Genomic DNA, 16,943 nt, shown 5'->3' with positions numbered 1-16,943 from the left:
TTAACTAAATCACGTATACTCTTTAATATGGAATTTCCGCAGCAATCAAGTTGCTTCTTTGCGTATCTTCAGCTGTTTTATAGTGATGCCTCTCGCAGAATTCCTGTATTCTCTGACAGGCCTCCTCCAACATATCTATGGGCACCGTAATGACCAGCCTCATGTACGACGGATAATCGAAGCACTGTGAAAAGAATTGAGAAGCGCTTAATCGACGAAAACGTCCAGTCGAACGAGTGCTCGATTTATAGGGCGTACCTGGCCAGGAAGGCAAAACACAGACTCCTCCATTAGCAATCGTTGCACGAATTCGAGGTCGGAATTAAATTCCGGAAAACAAGGTAGATCTATGTAAACCTGGGGGACCGATAGGATAATTTATAGTCAGTAAATTACGATCTGCTACCCTTAACGTCGTTGTGTTTACCTTAACGTTTAAATCGCGTCTGATTTTCGCCTAATTACACGAAATATTTACACGGATGGCAATTTCGATCGAATCGCCTTGTAATCGAGTTTAATAACGGTAAATAAGGTACTGTTTAGGAACTTTGGAATTTCATTATTCATATACATTACATAACATGTCGCGCATGATCTACTTCCCAAACTTATTATCGGAAACTGTAAGTAGAGCAAATTGAATTTACACTCTGATTTATAGTAGATTTAGGTACATTTTGTTTTAGGAATTGTTACGTTCTCCGTTACTTTTGTTACTTTACTTCCCTTTGTATTCATATCGCGAGACATAGACAGAGAAATTATTAACACAGATTAGATGATTACCATCATGTACATTGCTCCGTCGGGCATTATTGGTTTCAACCCTGAGATTTTCGTCACACAGTTGTACGCCGTTTTCGAGTGATCCTAGAAACGAAAATAAACATTTGATCATTATATCATGGCAAATTTATAAAGAAAAGAATATGTAGTTATATTCAGGAAATTAAAAATTCGTGTAACGTGCTAACTCTTCCCCGGTTTAACAGATTAATTAATCGATGTTCCGCCTAATTAAAATTTTGTTATATTCGTAAATATCCCACGTGAAATATAACCCTCGCGATTTTCAAGTTTGCATAAATTTCTAGAAGGTACTTAAGATAACAAAAACCTACATGCAACATTCTAACGACGCCATCGTAAAATTCCTGTGGCGTGTTCTTCAGAATAGTAGGCAACGCACCTTGAATAAGCGTGTTGCTGCCGATAATTCTCTGACTTAGACAATGAAGCGCTTTCTTTATCTACATAAGAGAATAAGAAAAAGTAATACAATATATCGCACATTATACAATTGGAAATTCTTATAAGAAAGAAAAGTACGAATTAAAGTTCTTCGAAAGCAAAATTTTGCTGCAGCTCACAGTCTCGTCCTTTGCTCGACTCGTTGATTTCTTCGATTTCCTTCGTTCCTTCTTTCATTCTTTCTTTTTTCTCTCTTTTTCCTCAACACGAAAGTAAGACTCGAGCAAAGTTGAGGACACGGTGAACGGTGCCAAGTGGAGAACTTTAACGATGGGATAAAATTTAATCAACGAAATTTAATCCAAACGCGATAAGGCACGGCGCAGAAACAGATCTGGTCGTTCTTGTTACGGAAACAATACGAACGGAGAAGCAATTATTTTCAAGCTTTCCCGTATATAGCGTATCGTGCAATTACCCACCTCCTTCTCCAGCACGTTTTGACGATCGTGAATGATTATCCAGCCCATACGCCAGCCGGGCACTAAAAATCTGAAACATCGGTGAAGATTACCGTTTACCTGGTAATGCGTCCATTGTTGCAACTCGATTATTACTAGTGCATGCTCCGAGTCACATCGCTATATGATAATAATCAAGCAGAAAGTGCAGAGAATGATATACCGCTGGTCCTATAATCTTACATTAAGATTTATATTTAAATTATAATTGGGTAGTTTTCTCCAAAAGGGGACCATAGAACAAAATGGTAAATTGAGTAAATTGCCCTGGAAATTTTTATCCTAGTTTCTGATATTAGCTATAAATAATTAAAAATCGTAATAATTCTATTATTTGATTAAAAAATACACTCAATATCTATATCCTTACAATAGATCTACGAGTCCTTTTTTTTAGAGAGAGTAATTTACGAACTCCAAAGGTAAAATTGAAACTGGTATCGAAAGCACAATTAGAAAATTTATTGACAATAAATTCCTTCTTTAAGACACATAATAATAAATGAAAATGAGTAACGACAAATTAAATTACTACTCGATTCGAAGTAAATTCAAGCTTTTGAACAATAATAATTTATCCAAAATTAGTCAGATAATATATATTTTATCTATATGTTGAATATATTCCAACCTTTTGGCGATGAATCTATTTTTAAAATAGGAAGCAACGAACATCGGTGTCCAGGTTGCGTGCGAACATTCGCCGCCACAAAACTTCCCGCTTGACCACCGAGAATTCGCTGTAATATTGATTCCACGATGCTCGTGCAATTATGTATACGGAATGTAGCCGTAAACCGCTGTAAAACGTCCCACGTAAAAACTTCACGAATGTATTTCAAGGAATGAAAATATCCAAGCGACGCGATCATGACATGCTAAGATTTCAAAGTTCATTTTTGCATACCTCTTCGTCAGGCCGCTACATGACAAAATAGGAACTTCCTTCGACAAAGATGCTAACGAATGGAAAGTCCGACCTGGGAACACCTGGTAAGACAAAATAACGATAAAAGAAATGTAATAAATTTTTTAAATGGTAAAGATGGTAGAAGATTTTTGGTATCTTGCAGAAAATTAAACAAGATTTTTATGAAGCAACGATTGTTATCGAAGAAGCACTTGACTTGTTCGTTAAATTGATTCTTCCTAGCACGAACTATCGTAAAATGCATTTAACAAATCGGGATTAAAAAAGAAAACTTGAAAATCAAATTAAGTGGTTTCTACTTTATAGTATGACAAGATTCAATAACTTCGCAAAATTCTAAAAATTAAAAAATTTTTAATAAAATAAACCGTACAAAGCTCATCTACTTAATGTTACTTAATATTAACTATAGATTTGTAGAATATTAATTATATGACGTTCAATATCAAAACAACGTTCAGTGGGTAACTTATAGGTTGACTCGAATTGAGTTTAAACGTATACTACTTTATTACAATTTATATAATTTCATTATAAAATGAAACTATAAGGGCTGTATGTGTGCGTATATTAATCACGTACCATATGCTCGTAAATTTCATCGGCGATAATTGGTATGTAGTAACGAGCGGCTACGTCGAGAATGTCGAGTGTGTGATCCTTGCTAAATACGGAACCGCACGGATTCGAAGGATTGTTTATAATGATCGCCGCGGTGAATTCGTCGATCTGCGATTCCAAGTTGTCCAGATCGATCTCCCAGCCGAGTTCAGGCTAAAAATGTGAATAACCGACGTTAACCGAGTTCCTCCACGGAAAATATTTTCCTATGACGTAATAACGTATAATTAAATTATTTATTATGCATATACTTTTAAATTTTTAATTTTAAAAAAGTAAAATAGAACTGTTTTAAGACAAAGCTGTGATATATTCGGTATACAAAATAGGAAGGAAAGATATTTATACAAATCCATCGTGTCGTAGCATTTTCGTATTATATTTAGTTAAGTATTTTGAAATGAAATTTTTCTTCGTTAGAATTAAGTTGTTGCTTTCCCTCGCAAACTTTTAATTACTTTAGCTAATTTTCTGTAAGATTCGATGGGTTATTAATAACTATGGCAGACGTTAAAGCAAATAAAACGATTTATGATATCAATATATAACACATTTTTATAGGTTTTCCAAGTTAATGGCTGCTAGAACAGTATTGTAGGCAATAAGTTTAAGTACCCCAATTTATCACAGCAACCTCTTACGCTATTTTCTCGCGATACGTACTACGTAAGTACGTGTTCACGTTAAGTACTAGTATGTCTTCAACACACGAAATAGCAAAAAAAAAAAAAGAAAGAAACAACCTGTTCCGACACAACATAGCGGCACGCAACGAAATATGTAAATATTATTTCAGCATTTCGCGAATGGCCAGAAACTGTAGGCTTCAACGTATTTCGCAAAACTATGCAGTTGTTTCTAATTTTGTTATTTACGTCGCTTCGCGATATATTACGATGGGGCTGGAGCTTTTAATGATCTTTTCGAAAATTCATTTCAAAGGAACTTTAAACGAAATTTTAAAAGAACGAGTAATATATCGTAGACTTAGAAGTCCTAATATATATTATATATATATATATACCGTTTATGACTATTCGATTAAATTATTTAAAATTTTGTATTTATAAATCATCCAGAATGTGCAAATCCAGAATGTATGATCATGTATACTCTTTTTAGTTGCGCGACGTTTACGGCTGGAATTTCCAGTTCACAATCTTGTTTGAAAAATTGTTTGTTTTTTTGCGCGATCATAAATATTTTCAGGGCACCCAGTATACGTATGGTAGCTGGATCAATACTTATGTGTGGGCTTATAAGTCACAGAAAATGGCATGGACCATGCAATACGATAAGCCGCAAGTACCAGAACTTGTTATGCACAACTCAATCTTTGACAATGATGTATTAAAAAATAAGTTATTACCATACGTTGCACGAAAATGTTACGAACTATCGATTTTAATCTTGTTTACAGTATTAAACATTAATTATGTATTTCGCGTACACCAAGAAATTTCATGCTGCTTTGTTAAAATATTCTATGTCTGACATTTGAAAACAAATTGTTGCTACACTCGTAAATTGAAAAATAGAAGGGAATGTATTGAATTTCCGACTTCGTAACTTCAATATCTTGGTTTGATTCACTACAAATGGCGTTTCTTAATTTCTATAAATTTTGAAATTTCTTTATTCAAAGCTCTGTTGTTCATATACAGAAGCATTCGAAAACTCCAAAAAATTAAAACAACAAATACATCGTTTGTTAATAAATATGATCAAATTGTCGCACCTTTAGTTATTTTTTTAGTATTTTAAAGTCACACGGTACACTTGCACAACAGAACTACGTAATATTATTAACGAAGCTTTACAAGTCATAAAGGAGAAATTATCAACAGCAATTGCTTTTCTTAGTTAGTAAACTATTATGCAAGAAAATTCTAATATTTCAAGAACATCCAAAATCAATAATTTCACAGCTTCCTCTTTTAAAACATTCAGAAAGCGTTCATGTAGAAGACGCTGAAGCGAAACGGGAATCGTTCAAAAATTAATACGAACCTTGACATTCAATAATGATCCCGAAAGAAGATCGCGTATCGCGAATTAATTTTTCATCAGCACGTGACAAATGGAAAGTTCGTGTACCGAAAGTTGCGCGCATACGGGCCACCTTACATACGGATAATCCACCTCAACTTCTGCATTATAACCCACAATCTTTCCACCCCTTTCTTTCTCTCTCTCTTTCTCTCTCTCTCTCTCTCCCTTGTAGACCACGAAGAGTCACGGTACCGTGGTTTTAATTACTTCTCTGTGGTAAAATAGTCCACGCTGCGCTGTCTGGGCGAGTGGGGAGGCATTAAAATTCGCGGCAAAGGAGACAAAGGAACGACGGGAAAGACCTCGTTATTACCACGAAGTTTAACATTTTACCGTTTTTTTCAAATCGACATACGTGTATACGCTACTTTTCAAAAGTGTGTGCACACTTGCTTATTTTTTTACGGATAAATCGAATTACAAGAATTTTAGTCTTTATAATCATCATCGTACCTATATAACAAAATATTATGATGCGATTACATCGATTTCTAAAAGCAAACATGTGATAGTGAGACTGATGTTTGTAGTTGCTAAACCTTGCGTATTTTAAACAAAATGTATAATTGGATAGGAAAAATATATATCATTAGTATAATATAAACATATGAACTAAATAAAGAATGTAAAAGAAAAGGCATGGAAATTTTTCTTTATATAAAAACGTTGTCATCGATATCAGGTAAAATGCTGGTACTAAAATGCAAATGCGAGAATATTGGTGAACTTTCGAGATACGTTTATACTTACGCGTAACTCATAGGATTTTACGTTGATACCAAGACCTTCTGCAAGTGTTCGATAGATCGAGAAACCGGGTCGCGGTATCAGAATATTTTGCCCCCTTCGCGCTAACGCTGTTATACAGAGGTCGAGAGCGCAGGAGCATCCGCTGCATAAAATTACATCCTGAAAAAAGAGAGAATTCAAAGGACCGAGAATTAGCATTCCGTTTGAAAGCCATCTTCCTAATAAATTTGTGACTAAAGCCAATTAATTTCCTATAAGCTAATTTGCTATAGAAATCGTGTATCGTGATCTTTTTCCACTCTGGTCAACCTATGCACGAGGAATTTTTAGACAAATCTAAAAATGTGCACAGAAGCTGCAAGATATTTAATGGAAGTATGCATATAATTCATAGAGATCTAAAAACTATTTAAACAGTCGATTATCCGTTATATTAATAAGCCTCGATATTCGATAAAACCATCTTTGATATATATGTATGTGTTTAAAATCGCTATTCTGCTATGTGCTAATTTTTAACGAAATACGTACAAGTTTGTAGTAAATAATATCTTGTAGCTTCTAACTACATTTTCAGAGCAGTTTCAAATTTTACTAATATCATCGGATAGAGTTATGTATTATTACGATACTAATGAAGTTTCACAATCTTTCATGTAACACATAAAAGCTTTCTGTGGTAAGCGTTCAACCATTTTCGTAAGTTACTATCCGTGCAATTAACGCGACGTTAAAATCTATTTGAAAAAAAAAAATCCGGTAGTAACTGATCTATGGAAAATTTAATTCTGTCGTATAAAATTAATAATTTAAAATGAAAATAAAAATACACGTTAAGTTTAGGATGTATTTATATTTCTAAATATATTCTCCTGTATGAATTATACTAGCGAAGAAAATGGGAAGAATGTTCGCCTATAGCTACGCAGGCATACATTAATTAAACGTTCGATGCACATGAAATCTTTAGAACTGTGAAAAAGCTCGGTTCTCGTCGTTTTTCCGACGTTCATTTCCTGAGGGCGCAGTGAATAAAGCTAATAGCAGATTCATTGCATGCCATACATTACAATTTTCGCAGCACAAGGGGAATGTTCCTTGCTTTATGAACATTTTTTTGCAACAATATCGATTCCGTTCGGGTTTCGAAACGGTGAGCTTTATTTTAAATTTTCACGGTGATATCAGAGTCCTGATAATACATTACTTTTAGATCTGTGAATTTTTTCTTTTTTTTTTGCATAACAAGGATAAAAAATATCAGGTATTAAATTTAATGACAAGTTGTTTAATCCCTTTATCTTTCTTCTCTAAAGGAATTACAAGGAAGATATTTTTCATTTACGTAAAAATGATTAATTTTGCTTCGTTTTATATTTTCAATACTTTTCATTTACAATGACACGAAATATCGAACTGCGAATATTAAATTTGTTATACACATAAAAGTACTTTCCAGTACCGTGTATGTGAGAATAAATTTGATCTTTACAATCGTGATGGATTGTTTAATTTTTCAACGAAACGTCGCACTGATTTATTTTCGACTTTTACTTATGCATATTGAAAATCACCCATCGGACGATATTAAAAAGGAAAATTTGTCCTTCGGAAGGAAGATTAAAATATATTTTCGCGTGCGAGTATGAATCTAATATTTGAAACACCAATTTTTGTCTAGTGTCCTTTAATGGTGAAAGTTAAATAATTCTACATTTAGCTGCATGAATAATAAATACGAAGATGCTAAATATGCAAGAATGAAGTAGAAAATGCCCGGCTTCGCGAATATTACGAAATACGGCGCACGCGAGCAATTATGAAATCGATTCGATGAAAATTAAGTTGAGAAATTAAAAAGAAAATGTAACAAATAGTAAGAAAGATTTATGGCAATAACGCAACGAAAATACCTCCTGAAAGATGAACAGAAAATCACGTGCTATCTAAATGAATAAATAAATAAATAGATAAATAAATAAAGATTTTTTAGCTGGAATCTAGAAACTATGATACGTTGACCATACAAGAACGACAAAGCAAACGAGAAAAATTCATTGATCGGAAAAACGATTGTTTGAACGGAACAGTGAAGCGAAGAGATTCTATTGATTTTCTCGTGATTGTATCGAGAACCGTAGATGCCGGACAGTTCGTAGTTAATTGATGATATTTCTTCTTTTAGAGAACGTGGTTTCTAGTTTGCGGCCGATCGTGCAGGGAAATTCGGTTTTCCCAGCAAACTTCGTCGGCAGTTCCGATCAACTGGCGGTTTAACTAGATATCGTATACACGTGCACGCAAACAACGAATGAATACACACAGAAAGGGAGCGGACACGATGTGCCTGCAGATGAACGAGTTTCTATAAGCGCCTGGTTACAGGTCGAGCTAATTCGAATCGAAACATCTTCTGCAAGATTGAAAATATACGAAGCTCGACCGCATCTCTATGGAAAACTGTATATTAGGTTGGAGACCTAATTGGACGATTCGATTATTCGTTGTGTAAGGAAAAAGGGAAAAAGTAAAATCCTGACAAATCGCTAAGACTTCTTTAAAAAGTTTAAATACGCTTAGGGTAATTTTCGAACGTTCGTCCACGATTGCACAAAGAACGAGAGATTATGCTAGGCGTCACAGTCGCAAAGTCGTTGGCTACTTTTGTGACATCGTGACATTTAAGCTTTATGCCCAATTCGATCGTGTTCAACTTGAAAAAATACTATGGTAAAGAGAAGAAATGAATACAGTCAGTGAAGAATAATTCATTATACTCAACTAATAAATTAACAAAATCAAATGCGATACATAATGAAAATGCAATGCATCTGATATTTCGATATTTCCATTTCAAAGTTTCAGTGTTAATGTTAAACCTGTCGATCGAGGAACATAATTTATATGGATATGCATGTTCTCTAAAATGTTATCCAAATAATTCATCAAATAGGGCAATTAATCAGACTTCGAATGTAATTAATACACATGATTTATTTGCGTATGCAAAACAAGGCGTAGCCGGAAGTAATCTGTATGCAACGCGGCTTTCAGTAGCACAGTTCTCTACAGATCGATAACAATATGGAATAACCAGATGCTTCTGCGTTTTCTTTACCAGCATTCAATTTTTCCTATATCGTTGTCTCTTTCCTTCTCGTTAGTAATAGGAACTGATTTTGTCACGATCAAGTATTATTATGTCAGAGAAATAGATTCGCGCAAAGATATCTTAATAGATAAAGTCATAAAAATTCTCATCAGTAACAATTTCAAAAAAATTGTCAAGTTCATTTTTTGTTTGACACTTTTATGAACTTTGTAACATACCTTTTCGAACCGCATAAAAATCGCAACTCTACGAGGTTCATCGATTAGATAGTTTTTCTTGTAAGTAGCGTTCTTTATCATACTTTTTACATGTTCAATAATTTTAACAGGTATTTGTACATACTAAGATTACTGTAGAGTATTTCAAACTATCAAACATGCGTTCGCCATAAGTCAGATTGTTATCGTGCTTTTTTACAAAAACTGTCACAAAACGTAGGTAATTAGTCTCTTTAGAAACATGTACAGAATTTATGATAATAAACCGTTTTTAATATATTACAATCTGCAACAAATTTAATTCCGCACTCGATATTTCCGTATAAATTATATCTCAAAGTATGTCATACCGTCGTTCACGCACCGCATGTACTTTCATTTCATATTTCAAATACATATATTAAACAGAACATTGGGACAAAGGTAAAGCGATATACAGAATTATGGATAAAAAATTGTTAATAAGGAACCAAAGAACGGAGAATTAGAATATTCATCTTTGCTAGAAAACGTCCAATAATTATCACAAAAAAATTAGTTTGCAAATTAAAAGTCTGAAAATGAAATTCTATCCTTCATTAAACATTTAATAATGCTTTATTGTATTTTGCAATAAACTTGACGTGAACGCCAGGAATGTTTTTATTAAACATTGAACAAAAATAATTGCCATTTACGCATTTGTAAGGCAATAACAAACGGAGTTTTAACATCGATAGCTGTCCTCTGTCTCGTCGATGGAAAAAGTTAATCGAAAAATGTATATCAATCGTGACTCTTAAGTGACGTATCAAAATTTCAAACGTTATTAACAGCGACTGTTTATCGAATCCAACATTTTGTGTCGCTGGAAAATGACGAAGATTGAAATTATACATAATCAACGGTACGAAGTATTAGCTTTAAATTCAGTCAGAGTTTTCTATTTGTGAAATAATTAATCTTTCAACGTAAAATTATGTATTTTGCTTATTTCTGGGATATTATTCCTTTTTTCTTTCATCTGAAGATCAACATCGCGTCGACAATACGATTATCAACGACAAAGCAAAGGGACAATTGTACATCGTTTTATTAATTCATTTTGATTTCTTAACCAATTTCAATAGATCGTTGTTTTAACGATTAAGAATTTACCTTAGCATCCACTTTTACGAATTCGCTGGAACTATATTCCGCTACAGCTTCCCTTGCGCTTTGGTGACCTAAAATAATATTGCGTCGCTAATTATTTAAAGAATAAATCGGAACCGAATTTAAAGATCGATTCGAACGATAATTTTATAACAGATAATAAATAAAATATTTTATCAATCGAGGTATCTATCATTAATATCATTTAGTTTCTCATTTACTCCTTACGAACTAGATTAGCATCTACGTTTATTTAGTCAGCGGTAAACTTTATTCATGTTAGTACAATTTCTTTCTATTGAATTTCTATTAATTTATTATTAGTACCTGTACTAGGTGCGTATCCGTTATACAATTGAGAAACGAGACTCTGTTGAACAGCATCAATTACTTCTTTGGGTGGTTTTAAATTTCCAAAAGTAGTTGGATCACCTAAAAATAGAGAACCTCTTGGTAAAATACTTTAAACCATTGATTGACCTTGATGATAGAATAATTATAATTATTCGTCACGTAAAAGAATTGAATGTAATACATAAACACTTCCAAACAATCGATCGACGACGATTCCGAATTTCTGATTTTATCTTGAAACGAAGCATACTAAATTTGGGAATAGGCGAGCGTACGTGATAAATTGTTCAAGCTACGCGAAAAAGTGCTTCACATAAATTTTGTTATTAAACTTTTTAAACTACTTTATCAATTACCTATAAATTTAATCAATTTCTATATATTTGATATATAAATAATAAACATTTAAACATTTTCTTCAAGTAGATTAGTAATACGATGTTTCATTAAACTGTTGATTAAATTGCTCAGAGCGTACTCATTAGATTTCTTGCTGCCAATTCTAAATTTAAATAGTTTTTTTTATGAAAAGCTACACGTGTTCATTCAACGTGATTCAAAATATTTTTCTTCCTTTTCGAATCATCGTCGAAGAAAACAAAATATATTCATACGTATATAGAATGCAAAACGAAGAAATCAATTATCTTAACTTCTTTTTTGAAAATTTACAAACGTTACGGACAGTTTAAAATGGCTCACAATTCTGTTATTAAACGAGATAGCAAAAAGGAACAAACGAACTAATTACACGCGAACAAGACCACGATAAGCGCGGAACACGAAATTATCCGGTCTCACGAGATTCCTTTTCCAATCCCAGAAACTCGTAATTTAAAAACTATTATCTGTCTCTGTTTCGTGCTCTTTTTCTAATATCTTCTGCGTGCAAACCAAACAGTTATTACTTCAAATAATTTGAAACACTTTATTAACGTTAGCTTGGCAGTTTGCTTGATTGGAAATTAGATTAGAAATTATTTGTACGCAAACGAGTTACTCGATTTCAAAGCAACTCGACCGACCTTCCGCTTAAAACGACAGGCGAGAAATAAACTGTGTATAAAGGAAAACCTCACCGATGGATAACGAGATCATGGACTTAGCAGGATTAGGCTCGACCACGAGACATTCCACGATGGATCTTATGGGGTTGTGTGTTCTTCTCGCGATATCTGACGCCTGAACGTTCCATTGGTCGCGATATACCGGCGTCGACATCTCCAACTTGGAAATTTCGAAACCCCCGAACAAAATCCCCTCCTTCGTATCCCTTAACAACACTTCAAAATTCACCACGTCGTCAAACGTTCACGAGTCGTTAAAATGTATCAGCAACGTTGAATGAATTTCAGTCGTTGAGGTTTTCTTATCCAGAAGAGATCGAAAGATCAGCGAACGATAATCCTTGATCAAACGATGTTCCATCACTGATCGTGAGAGGAAATCTGTTCTCTGGTCTGTCATATAATCGAAATGTTCCACTGTAGGTTGGGAAACGAACGAACCGGTCGGATTAGTCGGCTAGATTCCACACCTTCTTTCGTAATTAATTTAAATCGGTTCTGTGTTTACGTAGATCGCTCTTGTAGTTTCATCGCTAGATATTACCAGATCGCACGTGTTTAGCAATGCATTTCTATTAGCGAAATATCAAGTCATGCGACGAGTAAATCCTCTCGCGTCTTGAAACAGAAAATATATGTAATTGTAACGGCGTAGCTTGGAACGTTGCCATTCCACTTCTACGTTCATGAAAATTTTTCATCAACGAACAATCTAAAATTTTAATCGAAGCAGCTTTAGTCGAAACAGCTTCCATTATACTCTAGCACGTTCGATATAGATGTTTGGAAAACAGTAACTTCAATGGGAAACGATTTACAGAGTAAACTTGCATATTTCGAAGAAACAAGCAGCGAATACTAATTGCTATGAAAATAGAAGAAGTCCGTTGTAGGATGGAGGACGGATCGAACCGGTCGGATTGGTCGACTGGACTCCACACCTATTTTCATAGTTTATTCAAAACGAATTCAATTCTTTGCTTACGTAGATATCGCCGGTCTTTGTTGATCATTTTCTCCCGTCGTGATCTTGTTGTCACGCGCGAACAATCAAGAGATTGGCCTTCCTGAGTTTGCCAAGATCGAACTTTGCGATGCGAATAATATTCTTGCTTTACTTCTTCGATTCGCCTTTTTTTGCCTGTATATGATTCGATCTCATGTGATTTTATACGATGAATATGCATAGCGTGGAAGATAAATAATGACCAAAGAATAATAAAAATTTATATTTGTGAACACTATGTGTTATAAAAGATATCACGCGTACAATGTATATCCGATTAATTCTGTTTTCATTTGTATTTCGTATCTATGGTTGTAAACGTACGATATTTATCCGTAAATTGTAACGTGAAACAGCAAAGATTTCCTATATAATTGCTTCCTTTGAAATCGAATTTAGAAAGAACGTTGTAATTCTGTTTTTTTCACAACCTCGACTTCTCCGACGAATAAACATTGTAGCAAAATTAAAATTCCTACTTTAGAACCTTTGAGGATTAAATACTGCTAGAATGTTTATCTTCGTAGAAAATCATAGAATGTGTAGAAAGGTAGTACCTGTCTAACATATTTACTGTAACCCTGCCATAATCGCAAATCCTGTTATATTTGTTTGACATTTATAAAAAATTAATTTTATTACAATAGATTATAGATCGATTAGTTTCTACGTAATAAATATTTTGATTAAATAAATGTGACACTTTACATTCATTGAAAATTCTGTCCATACTTTTATTGACTTAACAAAATCAACAATTTTCAGGATTTTCATTTTCACTGAATTTTTTACGATTTATCGTACTTTCGTAATTTTTCGTATTATAATAGCAACGAAAACGAATCGGAACTTTCGTAGCGTATCTTAAACGGTTTGACACATTTTATGTCGAATCTACTTGGAAGTGACAGTATACGCGTCGAAGCAAGGTCACTGTGTTTTCGTGGCTCGTCTTCTCGAACTATGATACATACACTGACCCCACCGAAATTCCTAACACCGTCTATCGATACGAACGTCCTTTGCATACTTTCGCTAACTAACGTAATTTATACGCCACGTGGAAGCACACGGTCTCGCATCTTTTACGCTTTCGCGTTGTGTCAATGACTACTTCGTCGTTTGTAAATAATTCAGGAGGTTTGTTAATGTATGCAAACGTATGCTAATAAACCCGATAAAACGTATGTGGATGTATATTACAGAGAGCTGGAATATTACGTTTGAGGTTCTTGTATAAACGTTTACTTCCGTTTATTTTGATTTTCTACAAATTAAAATTTAGCTTTCGGTTGCTTCTCCTTTAGAAATATCATCCTCCAATTTCTGACCTGACTTATACCGATACTTGACATGTTACAGATAAAACTAGAATTTTTTCCATTACAATGTAAGTTAATTTGCCTATAGTTTCACATACGTTTTATTCTCGAACTTGGAAATTTGAATTTAGTACTAAATCTGATAAAATTTGAATGTCATTTCGTTTTTACTCGATCTAACTATTTTTATTTCTATTTAATTAATTACGACTAAACAAAATACCTGTCCCTGAACTTAATTGAAATTGCAGATAAAAGATAATATTACCTGATACCGATGAAAGTTTTCGACATCGTGATGTAATAATAACTGGACGTTTGAAAGTAATACTCGATAAAATAAAGAACAATCATATGCGTTTATTCTACCAAAATAAAGTATTCGTTAGCTTGTAGAAGTTTCCCCACTACAAAAAGTAGCAAATGAAAATCATCCTATGGATTATTGAATTTTCGTTCGCAGAATCTTGTCGCGGAATGAAGTTTAAACTACACAGATGCCGCCGTTTGCTTTATACATCTGATTTATCTATCTGATTAAGTTCAACGAAGAATCGGAAATTCGCAGAAACATACATAGAATCTGGACCAACTAAAAATGATCTAGTTTCACGGTTTTTGAGAACCGGCAACTCGTTATTTGAATTGGTAATTCGTTTCAGCCACTTGAACGCATCGACGCATGCCGACGTCATTAAACTTATTCGATCGATAAGATATTGGTACCAATGATAAAGTCTCCTTCGCCAGATTTAAGGATGTTTCTTTCATGTTACGTGATAATTACACTTACGTGTCTGTGTGTAATGTGCATACATTCGAATATGTTTAATAATACGTGAAATTTTGTATTCCTACGTTTCGATTGTACAAGCACTTTCGTGTCTGCGCGTATTACAACTAAAAATGTTAGTACAATTGCCAACTACATACCAATTAATATTTCCCACGTTCTGCTGTCGACTACAATCGACGCGGCAATCAAGAGTACGATTCTTCATGCACAATTCACGACGCAAACATGACACGCGTCTCTGTTATTTCAGCGAAACGGAATATCTATTACGATTCACATCCACCTCCGGATTCATAAGCCTGTAATTGGTATTCAATGAAAATCAACGATAATAGGGACGACGAGACGCGAAGGAAAGCGATTTACTCGCGACACCTGTACCTGATGTGGTTGTCGCGCGTGTGAAAAGAAAAGAAAGAAAAAAAAAAAAAAAATTGGAAAAACAGCTATGCGTAGAAACGAACGATTCACTAGCCCGGTAATCGGTCGTATGCACGTCATCGTCGCTGACGCGTCGTATTTATGGTCGGAAAAATCGTCATTCCGACATTCTGCTTCGCTTCGCCAAAGAGAGCCTCGTGATTAAAAAGAAAACATATGCTAATAGGTCGAAGACCGGTCCCGAAAATGGAATAGGCAGCGATACGCGTGTTCCAAGTGTCTATAGGTATAGGAAATCTCGTCTATGTTTGTCCACCATAGATCGTGTTTGCATTTTAACCAGAGAGACTAGTAGCGAATCGTTCTTGGATCGAAGCAGGTTTCGTTCAAGGTGAAATCGTGCTCGGTTTCAACTTATCGAACGAAACTTGGAATATTTTTTGAATCTCCATGAATTTCAATTTGATCGGCATTCCGTACTTCGATAGGAATTCAGCTTTTTACTAAAATTTTCACTAGTTACGAAACTTTTGTTACATTATGGTATATACGTATACACGATGATAAATTCTGTTTGGATAATTTATACTGTGTCTTATGTTTTACGAATTGTTACGTCCGGTGACTCTTTACGTTCGAGGCGGCCACCAGCCGTGCACATAGAATTAAGCGGACCGCAGTAGTCCTAAGGAACCGTCATAAAACGAGGCTTTTCGATTTACCGTTAAGGCCGTCGATTGGCATAAAACATCGAGTCAAGAGGTTCCTTATGGTTATTGTTCCATCAGGTAAAAAAGTGAGAAAATCCACGTTTCCCGAGATCGTTGGAAATATATAATATCTGTTACGCCACGAGGTTTACCACAGGCTGTACTTCTAACCGTCGCTTGCGGTCCTACAGTGTCGCAGGCAGATCGTCTTATCTGCCCGACGAAACATATACAATGTATCGACGAGCGCATAGTTGTCGCCAAGCAGCGAGCTCTAGAAACGTCGATTTTTGTCCGTTACGTTTTCCACACAAGAAGGCGGTATACGTGATCATAGGCGCGAGCGGTGGCGTGACCCGAGCATAGTGGGGGTCGTCTTCCAAACAAGACAAAGAAATGATCGAAAGGCGATGAGTCCCTTCTGACGAGTCGAACGATATACATCGAGAGGTCTGACGAGCAAAGTCAAGACGCACGGTCTAACGAATTCATTGAAAGATATTGTAAAGTCGAGTCAACTTTTTATAGCATATTGCTTTATTCGTTGTTAAACAATCTGTGGCGTGTTCACCATATCGTTATCAAATATATTATTTTATGTTAATCTGTTAATACAGTGTTACATTCATTGAACCACCTCTGTTATCTTAATCGAAACAGGGGAACGACTATTTCGCGGCGTCGATTAACAGACGCGTTTTCCTAGCGACCGCGTCTCTTCGCGAACGGTCGTAACAATATCTCTGAACTGTTAATCAAGTGTTATGCTAATTA

The 16,943-nt window shown here is 34.7% G+C and overlaps 1 protein-coding gene and 1 long non-coding RNA gene across 4 annotated transcripts; both read right to left on the bottom strand.

Moving 5' to 3' along the window:
• On the bottom strand, positions 1-12,572 carry Tat (Tyrosine aminotransferase). Of its 3 annotated transcripts, none has more exons than XM_069123665.1 (11): positions 11,967-12,572; positions 10,861-10,965; positions 10,537-10,604; positions 6,070-6,228; positions 3,229-3,420; positions 2,623-2,705; positions 1,677-1,746; positions 1,125-1,253; positions 790-873; positions 259-357; positions 1-206 (listed from the first exon to the last, which is right to left on the bottom strand). In XM_069123665.1, exons 1-11 carry the CDS (start codon positions 12,106-12,108, stop codon positions 78-80), a joined length of 1,260 nt encoding a protein of 419 aa, XP_068979766.1. In that variant the 5' UTR covers positions 12,109-12,572; the 3' UTR covers positions 1-77. The 3 variants fall into 3 exon arrangements, with proteins under 3 accessions (XP_068979766.1, XP_068979765.1, XP_068979767.1); XM_069123664.1 differs by having other exon boundaries at positions 1-184; XM_069123666.1 differs by lacking the exon at positions 1,125-1,253 and having other exon boundaries at positions 1-184.
• Positions 12,573-12,584: 12 nt separating this feature from the next.
• LOC138185060 (uncharacterized) lies at positions 12,585-15,607 on the bottom strand. The gene is made up of 3 exons (XR_011174519.1): positions 15,460-15,607; positions 15,216-15,377; positions 12,585-13,095 (listed from the first exon to the last, which is right to left on the bottom strand). It is a non-coding gene; the product is annotated as an uncharacterized LOC138185060 (long non-coding RNA).
• Positions 15,608-16,943: the final 1,336 nt, after the last annotated feature.

Source organism: Bombus flavifrons, chromosome 11 (assembly GCF_040668555.2).
Source record: "Bombus flavifrons isolate JBK064 chromosome 11, iyBomFlav1_principal, whole genome shotgun sequence".
Taxonomy (NCBI): domain Eukaryota; kingdom Metazoa; phylum Arthropoda; class Insecta; order Hymenoptera; family Apidae; genus Bombus; species Bombus flavifrons.
Note: the sequence above shows the minus strand (reverse complement) of the source record. Positions and strands in the feature narration are given on the sequence as shown.